The sequence below is a fragment of the Lotus japonicus genome, chromosome 4, assembly GCF_012489685.1.
Source record: "Lotus japonicus ecotype B-129 chromosome 4, LjGifu_v1.2".
Taxonomy (NCBI): Eukaryota; Viridiplantae; Streptophyta; class Magnoliopsida; order Fabales; family Fabaceae; genus Lotus; species Lotus japonicus.
This window is the reverse complement of record NC_080044.1, coordinates 13218514-13230414: the sequence shown is the minus strand read 5'-3', so window position 1 is coordinate 13230414 and position 11901 is coordinate 13218514. Positions and strand designations below refer to the sequence as shown.

The window sequence follows — 11901 nt, the reverse complement described above, 5'->3', positions numbered from 1 at the left end:
TCTCAAACATAGCACCATCAATAAAAAATTCTTCGGGGGTAAGCTAATGTGAATTGTCGGTTTTCTAATTAATTACGGCATTTTCTTTTTGCTAATCACGATATTAGTGGAGGTTGTCATACTTTTAGTGTTGACCAATGTTGACCAATGAGGCTAATTCTATTAATCTAGCTAATTTTTGTGAATTAATGGAAATTAAATTGATCATGACATATATATGTCACCAATTATGGGTGGCAATAAGGGATGTGACCAAACCCAAGTAACATTGATATGTCAAAATGTGGGTTGGGCTAGCTAATTTTTAACACTTGAGTTCAAAATCTTAACACAATCCATATTTTGACGGACCGAACCAGCCCACTTAAAATATGTAGTAAAATAAAAAATATGCAACTTTAAGAAACTTTTCACTTTTTATATTTTGACACACGCAAAAAATCATCACAATATAATACATATTTTTTTTATCTTTAAAGGTTTTGAGCCAACAAAAATGTCTCACCAATAATAATATCAAACATATTTACCATGAATTGCTATTAAAAACTGTTATAATTTCAATAGCAACCATTCAATAGCAACTATTAAAACATGTAATTGTAACTTCAATAAGTTTAAATGACCTTTACTAAATTATCAGTAATATCAATTTTAATTTTTCTTTGTTGCACACTCACTTAATCTTCTTAAAATTATTGTGTTATATAGTCATCGACAAAAGTTTATAGTCAATAATAACAAACCAACAATTATAAACAATAATGTCATGTAATTGTAAACATGAAATATTTAGATAAAACATAAACCTAAACCACAACTAAGAGTGAAAATATGGGTTAGCCAGCCAACCTAACTCAAATCATCATTAATCCATCAAAATACGAGTTTATTTGAAAATCTCAATCAACCCACCAAACGGGCAGGCAGGCCCAGCGGTCCATTTGCCGCCCCTATCACCAATCCACCAATCAATCAATAACTATTAAAACAGAATCACTCCAAGAAGTTTTTAGCTGATGTGTCAGCTCCTCAAATATTTGTCAATATTTTATTTCCACACCCTGAATAAACTTTAATATTTTATTCCCCCACTCATTATTTTATTAGGTACGTAGCGTTTGGTAGACAGGTGGGAAGGGAACGGAATAGGACATATGGGTTCCGTTCTGTGTTTGTCTGTCATGTTTTTAAGATGGAATGGAACAGGACAAAAGGCTCCAGGAACGAGACTCTTTGGTTCCCTGGAAAAGGGTGGAACGGAAGGGAACAGAACGGAACCCTCTCTTAAAACTTTTGCAAGTTCAAAACTACCCCTAATTTATATTTGAAATTTTATATATCTAAACATCTTAAAATCACTTCTAAAATTGAAAGCACTTATTATATTTGTAGACAAAGTTAAATAAAAATCTACTTTTTCAAAAAAATCACTTAAAATAAAATCAATTATTTTTTTAAAAGTAAAATCACTTTTTGTAAGCAATGATAAACGAGCCAATTAAAATGCGTTTGATTCAACTTATTTTGAAAAATCACTTTTTAATCAAAAAATCACTTTCAAAATCAAAATATCACTTTTTGTGTTTGTTTCAGGTGAAGCTGAAAACAGATTATTTAAAACAGTTATTTTAGCTTATCATGAAAATCTGATAGATGAGAGGAGATAAAAAAGTGATTTTAATTAGAGTATTCAATTAAAAACGAATCAACTTAATTAAAATAAAATCAATTATTTTTCCAAAAGTAAAATCAGTTTTTGTAAAAAATGATAAACGAGCCAATTAGAGTGCGTTTGATTCAACTTATTTTGGAAAAAATTACTTTTTAATCAAAAAATCACTTTTTGTGTTTGTTTCAGGTGAAGCTGAAAACAGTTATTTTAGCTTATCATGAAAATCTGATAGATGAGAGGAGATAAAAAGGTTATTTTAATTAGAGTAGTCAATTAAAAACGAATCAACTTAATTAAAATAAAATCAATTATTTTTCCAAAAGTAAAATCAGTTTTTGTAAAAAATGATAAACGAGCCAATTAGAGTGCATTTGATTCAACTTATTTTGGAAAAAATTACTTTTTAATCAAAAAATCACTTTTTTGTGTTTGTTTAAGCTGAAGCTGAAAACAGATTATTTAAAACAGTTACTTTATCTTATAATGAAAACCTATGATGATAGATGAGAGGAGATAAAAAAAGTGATTTTAATTAGAGTAGACAAACACGAATCAACTTATGCTTTTCTCAAAATCTCTTTAAAAAAATTATAGTTAAAAATTAATATTTTTTAATCTACACAAACGCACTTAAAATAACTTAAATAGATAATTAGGTTTCTGCTTTTTTCAATAGCATACTATACTGAAACAACTTAAACAATATATAAGTGATTATTTTAAAGAAATAAGTGATTATTTCATGAAGTAAGCAATAACAAACGGTTTCTATGCAAAATGTTCAATTGAGTTCAATTTGTTTTTCTCAATCAAATATTATACATGCAGGGTTATATATGTAATTAAAATCATTGTTCTGTTCTATTGACTTGAAATTACCAAACATAACACACATAACATCATTGTACTGTTCCATCCTGTTCTGTCCCGTTCCGTTGTGTTCTGTCCTGTTTCGTTCCGTCACCAAACGCTACCTTAGGCTATGTTTGGATTGATGGAACATAATGGAGCGGAACAGAGTGGAATATAATGGAATGGAATGGAGCGGAACGGAATGGAATGAAAATCTCAGTCCATTGTTTGAGTATGTTATGATGGAACGAAACAAAGTTACCACTTCATCGTTTGGATAATGGACAGAGCAGAATGAATTATAACTTTTTCATTCCAATATTACCCTTTCTTATATTTTTATTTTATTTTTATAATTTTTCAAATATAATTCTCAAATCATATAACCCAAGTAAACATATTTCTTTCCATTCTAATATTATTTTAATTATATTATTTTACCTCTTGTCACAGAATTTATTTAGCATTTGTCATTCATTCATTTTTTTATAAAAAAACTCAAATATTTGAGCTTTGTGGCTGTGACTTTAGCTCTGTGGCTACGTACAACTTTAGCAGCCTCATTAACATTGAAGAGAAATAAAAAACATACCTTGCCAAGAGAAACAATTGATGGCAAAATCTGAAGTAGCGAAAGCAGGAGCTTTTTCACAGTTTAAGCAACGTAAAGGGAGAAGAATGGTGAAAACATGGAATTATGGAGGAAGTTACAAATGGGTAAAATAGTATTTTAATGGCTTAAAAGCATTTTTAGTCCCCCACGAAAGGCTAAAGTGCAAACAAAGTCCTTAAACTTTGAAAATAGCATTCCTAGTCCCCAACGTTACCCTCTGTTAACATTTTTGGTCCCCTTCCATTTTCCATCCAAAAAGTAACGTTTTCTGGAAAACCCAGAAAAAATTCACATCTTCATCAGTGTCTCCAGAAAACCCAGAAAAAAATATATCATCTTTCATCCCTATAGTCTTCATCTGCATTCTTCCATAATCAGTACAAACAAATTCAAAATAAAAAACATAAATGTTGGGAAAAGCCACCACCTTGTTTCTTGACCAGATCAACAATTAATTTTCATGGTGGCACCGTCCGCGCGAATGAACGAGAGTCAACATATAAGGGGAAAAAGCAAAACCCCAATATATATGCAGAAACCATCCATAACAATGAATCGAAGAATAAATTCATAAAATTAGGAACACAAAGAGTCAGAGAGGACTTTGCAAGTTTCAATTGGACAAATTCCAAAAACGATTTGATTCATCAAGAAAAGAAAATAAAAGGGAGATTTAAGCCAAAATGAAAATGGGGAGAAACAGAAGGAGGTCGGACGGGACGTGAGGAAGATAAAACTTATGATCTTGTGATAGGACATAATCAGAAATGGGTTTTCTCTAAATCTGGGTTCCCTCACCACCAAACTCTTCCAAAGATTCGACCTTTGAGTTGTTGAGGGCCACAAGATCTACTCATTCACATGATGAAGAAGAAGGTGCACGACCTGCCAAAGAGAGAGGCAGAGACAGAGCGAGGTCCTAAGAAAGATCAGGAACATTGTTGTGAGAGAGAACAGAGATTCAGGTGAGACGAAGGGAAGAAGATGAAGAAAGGGGGAGAAGATGAAGATGGATGGAGGTGATAAGATTTTTTTATTTCTTATTTTTTAATTAATTTTGTAAATTAAAATAAGCATCCACGTCATTTAAAATGTGCCAGATGAGACAAAATCGTTAGAAAATTGACGGAAGGACCACAAATGTTAACGGAGGGTAACGTTGGGGACTAAGAATGCTATTTTCAAAGTTTTAGGACTTCGTTTGCACGTCAGCCTTTCGTGGGGGGCTAAAAGTGCTTTTAAGCCTATTTTAATAATTGAATTAGACATCAGTTTTTTTGCTCCATCCCATTCCTCCCAAATTTGGGGGAACGAAAGTGGGGGAAAGTAGTGGTATGTGATGGAATGTGTGCCACTGAATTCCATCACTTTCCATCCATTTTTAATTAATCCAAACAAAGGACCTCTTCCTCCATTCCCTCCCCTCCATCCCGCTGCATCCCCTCCCACCAATCCAAATGAAGCCTTAGAGTTTATTCCTTCATCCCCTTATTTTATTATATTTTATTCCATACACCCTCTCTCACCCCTCTATCAACAATGTTTTTACTCTTTTTCTCTCTCCCACCATCCAAATATTTTCCACACACGTCTTCCAAATATCACCTCTCAACCACTCACAATAATTTCACACAAACAATTCATTGCAATTTTGAATTTCAAATTCAAAAGTTTGTGGCTATCTATACTTACTATCCCTAAATCCCTTTCAAAATTTTCTCTATTTCTCATGTGCATGCCAATGAATTCTTGAAATTAATTTTCTCTATTTTCTCTAATTCAATGCATTCCATCCTTCCACCTCTGCCACCCTTACTTCCAATTAGTTGTGTTCATTCCCACTCAACCTCCTGTCCTGACCAATTAGTTGTGTTCATTCCCACCCACTCATCTTTCCAAACTAATTCCTCTCTAGCGTTGGACTTTTTTTAGAACGAGATTTTGAAACCTTGCTTGGCCTTCTCTTCTTCTATTCATCGTCTCCCGCTGCTGCATCTCCAGCCGCCCCATCCTTTTCTCTCTCACGCCTCAACCCTTGATTCCTCCGGAATCCTCATCCGCTCCCAGGTCGAACCAATGTTGTCTTCTTCGTTTGATTATCTTACTGTTCAATTGATTCGTTTGTGGCTTATGCAATGACATCTCCAATCCAAAAACACCCCACCAATAACCTATAGCTAATAAATTTCAACAATTAATACATTTTCTTCAACATCCAAAACGTGTTATACAACAAAAACCAAGAAGCTAAATGCAGATTCTAAACACAGGTGTAATGATCTAACAAATCACTAACCTTATTTTTGGTACAACAAATCACTACTAACCTAATCACAAATCAAAATCCAAACCAAGCCAGAAATCAAACCACATTTTTTTTATTAACCTAAAATGAACTCAAGACAGCATCAATTAAGGGACTCCTTGGCGATTAATGACATCAGTTCCAGTTGGCTGGGCCTTATCCTTAGCCTGAGCCTGGGCCTGAGAGGAAACCGCCGCACCGGAGAGCGTAGGTGCCTCCGTGGCGCCGGCGCCGCGACCGGCCTTCGGTTCCTGATGACCTTCAGTGCCATAACCCTGACGCTTATAATCCTCCAAATCCTTGTATTGCACGTAGGGACTGTCCTCAAATGGAAGCCCTTCAATGCTTCCTTTAGCTGATTCACTCTGCGCCTTTGTTTCCTTCTCCATTCTTCTTCAATATCTTTACTTTCTCACAATACCATTCTTAGTTTCCTTATATAGGAAACTAGTAGTTCCATTTTTCAATTGTTGTTCTGGCTGAGTGTAATACACGTGGTGAAGCATGAGCAATTTCAGGGACACGTGGTGGATTTATGAGAAGCATTACATTCCTATCGACATGATAATTACTGAGCATTACATTCCTATCGACATGATAATTACTGACCAGTAGAATTTCCTCATATTTCTCAGGCCCGTGTATTCCTTGAAGCTTTTTGAGGTGCCGACATGTTTCCATAATGACATCCAGCAGTGCGCTAAAATATCTCAATAATTATTTTCCCTCGGATTCTGAGTTATGAGGTCTGTTGCTTTCTCTTTTCTTCTACTCAACTGTCAGGATTTTGATATCAGGGATTACAAATCAACAAAAGGATTTATATGTGTATGTTTAAAAATACTAAAAAAATTTAATGGACAAAGACAAAGTACAGTTGCTATTCCTCACCATAATTTTGGTTGTAATTTTTAGTGTTATTCAAAATTCATTATTATGTATCTGAAATTCATTATGTTAAAAAAATAAATGTTTCTTTCTCACAAACGCAGAAGGATATATGGAATTATGGATACCTATGAGTATGAAGCACGGACTCAGGTAAAATATAAGCGTTGTTAGTATAATACTTATCAAGCAGTGCTATATGACACAACAACTTTTTGTCGTGTTATGCACGATTTTCATTTTTTGGCGGTTTAGAACCACCAGAAACATATAACTGTCACAAAATGCAAAAACCCGAGTGACGGTTTTTGGCAGTTTTCACATTACAAGCGGTTTGAAACCACCACAAACGGATTTCATGCAATAAACGATAGCACCTAGTCGTGTAATACAACATTTCCGAATACTTATCATTAAAAGTACTTTACAAATTTAAGCATTGTAAGTATAATATTTATCCAAGCATGGTGTGTCTAGGTGTTCGACACGAGAGCATGTAAATATAATATTTATTGTACTTTTTAATGATAAGTATTATACTTACAATGCGTGCATGTGAAGTACTCTTTAGTGTCTAAAAAGGGTAGTACATGTAATTTGTATTTATTGTTGTAAATGAAATCTTAAACTGATACAATTAAGAAATTTGATTTGTTTAATTGAGCTTTGAGTTGTTGAGGATAACAAAATTATAAGTTGTCATGCGCGCATGAAATCTAAATTATTGTACATGTAATTCCTTTCTCTTTTTTTTTGAGAGTCATATTTTTTTTGAAAGTGGGTTTCATTCAATCAAGAAGAAGCCTCAGAGGCAAGTACATCATATTGGATTTGAGATGAAACCTTTAAAGGAGTCTCTTCAATCCAATCCAAACCATACATCACAAACGGAAGACTAATTTCGCCAAAGCGTCTGCAACAAAGTTGCCAGTTCTATGAACAAAACAAAATTCAAAAACATCAAAATCACGAAGTAATAAACGACAGTCACCAACATCTGTCTCTAAATGAGAAAACCCCCTTCTCGCCGACCCCAATAGTTATAGAGCACCATGCAGTCCGTCTCAAGCGATATGCGCCGGAACCCCAACTCCTTGGCTACACCCAAAGCCCATCGCATGGCTAAGGCTTCTGCTAAAACCAGATAAAGAATATGACCCATTGTTGATGTTGCAGAAGCTAAAATCTCCCTATCCTTGTTCCTAGCGATGAAATCGAAACTTGCTTCATGGGAGCTCAACAGAGAAGCGTCAAAATTCAATTTGAAGATGTCAGCCGGCGGTCTGCTCCAAGAAGAAGGATGCTCCCGCTGGGTTCGGGTTGGAGGTTGTTGCACAGCCAACGTTGGACGAAGCCACATAGCCCGTAGCAAAATTTTCTCCAGAGATGAAATTTTCCTCGTGAAGAGAAGCTCATAAGACTGTAAAACAAACCCCAATAGCCTCTGTGTCAGCTGCAGCAAGGAAACCTGTAAAGAATTGTTGCACATGCGGACACCGAAAGAGTGCATGTTGGGCAGTTTCCACCTCCTCCAAGCACCGTGGGCATAAGGGATCTGCCACCACTCCTTGACTGAAGAGAGTTGAGCGGACCAGAAGGAGATCCAAACACGCGTGCCAAGCGGTTTCGCAGCACCGGGGAGCAGCCACCGCTTTCCACAGCTTATTCCACAACGTTGGCGGTAACGATGGGGCAGTCGAGAGCTCGACGTATCTCCAGCTGAGAGCTGATTCCTAATAAACTAATAACCTGTTTTCGCTGAATAAATTGATAATACTAAAACTTTGAAATTTCTTAAACTCGAAGAAAATCTTTTTATCAATAAATAAATTAAACGATACAACTTGTATTTGAAGGGCTTAAAATTCATGAAAGTTTTCCTCCTTGCAAGTGTGAAGGAAATCATTTAAGTGAGACTTTCTAGCACAAGATAGTCTTCGGTTTGTCTCATCTTCATTTTGCTATAGCTTGGTCTTTTGTTGACAGTGGTCATGGCGAGTTGTTCAACCTGGACCTTCTTGTGACTACTTAGGTGCACAACTTTTTGGTCGCCTGAAACGCTAGAAGATCCGTTGTTTTCGTAGCCGGAACATCTTGAAAACATTTTTGAATAAATAGTGTGTCTAAATTTTCGTTTTAGAAAAGACTGAATTTTGTGACCTAAAGAGTACCAACGAGTGGACATCTAATTGCACTCTCACTATCCCTATTCGAAGTTGAGTTATATTACAGAAAGAGAATGATACTTGTTAGTTAAATAATTTTGAGAATTATGATAGATGAAAAATTGAAAGTAGTAGGTGAGAAATATAATATTAAATGATTGTATATATGGAATAAGTTGTGATAAGTGGTATTAAAATTCTTAAATAACAAACCATTTTAGCAGAAAATATGTGAAAAACTAAAACAACAATCATTTTAAAAATATTATTGATAACCTGTAGATAAACATGCTCTAACTAATTTAAGTTTAATTCTTTTTAGGTCAGTTTAAGTTTAACTAGTTTTTTTCTTTTTTTTTTTCAAAAATTAACTAATTTAAGTTTAATATCCTTATCCCTAGTATCAGCAAATCTTTGCTGATACTATTACTTTTCCATTTTCTTTGCTGAACCCAAATATATGTCAATTGTATTCAAGAAGGATTAGTTCCTACTCAATTTTATGAGAAAACTAAGGAAGGAGTCAATAGTGCAAATGGATCCAAAATGAACATTCAATACAAACTATCAAATGCCAAGATTTGCAAAAACCAAATCTGTTTTAGATCGTCATTTGTACTAGTCAAAAATATGACAGAAAAAATTATCTTAGGAACTCCATTCATCTGCCTATTATATCCTATTGATAAAATAGATGAAAAAGGAATAGTTACAACAGTCTTAGGAAAGACTATTACTTTTCCATTTATAAAGCCTCCTCAGGTAAAAGAATTAAATTATATTTCATTAATTCAACAAACCAAAATTGAAGCATGGATAAAAACCTATCAGCTTACTCAAAAAAGCAAGAAGCAATTATCCGCCTCTCCGGCTCCCTGTCTCTCTCAAGAAGCCTTATTTCTTCAAGAAAAATCAAAAATCATGGCAGAACTAGCCTCTGCCAGCTCGCCAGTGGAATTTCAAAAAAGATTAGACATGATATCAATATATAATTACTATGACTACACAGATGCTTGGTATAAAGCCCTGTATCTTAGACCCTTTCAACACTCTTGGTTTATATGGTTTCAAAAAGGGATTTCCCTGAAATTCCCACAATGGTTCAAAGTCTGGTTCTATCAAGTAGGTCTGGATGAATCAATTTTTCCTGAAGAAGTTAAGCCTTTATTCAAATATTTTGTTCAAAGGACCAACTTCGTTATGGAGGAACAGCTCCTTGTGTTCGCAGCTTCTCAAGCCATTTCATGGATATTAACTTGGGACTGGAGATCTGTCCAAATCCTTGATGATACAGAATTATACCAACTTTATCGAATCTTCAGGATAAAGTGGTGGGCAAAGTTCAATATTTCATTAATTCAACAAACCAAAATTGAAGCATGGATAAAAACCTATCAGCTTACTCAAAAAAGCAAGAAGCAATTATCCTCCTCTCAAGATTTTTGATAAAAACTGATTGCAAAGCAGCACCTTCAGTTTTACAAAAAGATGTTCAAAACCTAGTTTCAAAACATATTTTTGCTAGATGGCAATCTTTACTTTCCTGCTTTGATTTTGAAATAACTCATATCAAAGGAGATAGTAACTCCCTCCCAGATTTTCTAACAAGAGAATTTTTACAGGGTAAACATGAGTGAAAAGCCCAAGTCAAAAGATCAATACGGACCCCCACTAGGTTCTTCTTCAACATCCAAAGACAAAGCACTTGCAATAACTCCTCTCAAGAGTGCTGGATCACCCGTACCAGCCACCCCGTCAAAATCCCACCCCGTCAAAATCCTCTCCAAGACTTACCACCTCACAAATTGTCAAAACACCTCTTCAAAATCAAAAAGCTCCTTTAGTCCCACTGACTAATAAATATACCGTATTAACTGAACCCTCTTCAAAATCTCCTGTCAAACCTGAGTCAACAGAATATTTAGAAAAGCCAGAAGGCTTGCCATCTCTCATCATAGAAAAGGAGTATTTCCATTTATATCCCAAAGAGATAGCTACCCAATTATTTCCTCCCAACTTTCAATATGTTCCAGGACATCCCAAAAAGACCCGACTTTTTTATGAGTTTATCCTCGTTGATTCTGACTCAATAGAAGTTACTCATAATCCTGACAAACAAGGAGAGATAGCCTTTTCAAAAATCAAAATCATCAAAGTTCTTTCAGCACAAGACTGGAATGCCATGTTGATTTGCGAAGGGGTTGGAGAATAATTACTAGATTCTTCATCTTGATATATAGGTGTTGCTATACTAGGACTAGACGTTGTATCTAATCAACAAGGAATCTGCTGCTTTTATCATAATCTATTACTTTTATCATGTAACCCTAGTTGCTTTTGTAAACCATAGTTACTTTCTTAAAAGTAATCATGGTCAGAATAACCTTAGTTACTTTCAAAAACCAGAGTTACTTTTACAAGTAATCATGGTTAGTTTAATGTGTATAAATAGGCCTCATAGAGCCGAAGAGAAGGCATCGGGTTTTTACCTACCTTTCTCTCTCTCTCTCTCTCTTTCCCTCCACTAGTATGCTTGTAATTTCTGAAGTTCCTCTTTGAATAAAAGCTTGTTTCTGTAAGTACTCTGAGTTTTAATATTTTCATATTTGTAAAATGTTTTTTATTTTCCGCAGAATTTGGTATCAGAGCCTTTTCCCGTGAGGGAAGGGTTCTGGAATCAGTAGTTAGTCTTGTTGGATTCAATCTTTTGTTTTTCTGCAACTTTATTTCTTCTTACTGTTTTCATTAATCACCTTGTTATTATCTTCAAGTCCTTAAGACTTAGTGTGAGGTATCCCTGGAGTCTAGTGGTCCCGGCAGTAAAGCCTGAGAGGTTGTGAGACCGTTGGTTTAGCTAGATTGGGAAGAAGCGTTATCCTTCTTAAGTTACTTAAGTAAATAACATGGCTAGATTAATCAAAACCCTAAGTGAAATGAGTTTAGGAAAGAACAAACAGATCATGATTCCATCAACATCCAACTCTGGTTCTAGTAACCAAGATCAAGAACTCTCTAGGGTAGCCCAACAAGAGTTAGAAATAGCTTCAATAGAAAGAGCACTTCAAAATTGGTCAATCCCTATAGTTAAAAAGAAAGAAATATATAAACAACACACTTTATTCAATAGAGCAGATGATTCTATTTTTACAATAGAATGTTGTCAACATAGTTCTGATCATACAAGTACTATAAAATTATTAAATGAAGATGTTTTAGATCAACACATCAAAGATGGTTTTAATTTCATTCATGTAGGTTTAATACAAGTAGCTGCAAAACCTAACTTTCGTTTAGGAATCAATTCTCCAATAATAGTAATGTTAAGAGATATGAGGCTATTAAAGCCACAAGATTCATTAATTGCAGTCTTAGAATCAAATCTTCATGATGGTCCTGTTTTCTT

General features: G+C 34.7%; 1 protein-coding gene across 1 annotated transcript; it reads right to left on the bottom strand.

Annotated features, from left to right (window-relative positions):
- Positions 1–5325: 5325 nt before the first annotated feature.
- On the bottom strand, positions 5326–5862 carry LOC130715814 (uncharacterized). The gene has a single exon (XM_057565935.1). It carries the CDS (start codon positions 5832–5834, stop codon positions 5553–5555), a length of 282 nt encoding a protein of 93 aa, XP_057421918.1. The 5' UTR covers positions 5835–5862; the 3' UTR covers positions 5326–5552.
- Between the last annotated feature and the right edge of the window lie 6039 nt (positions 5863–11901).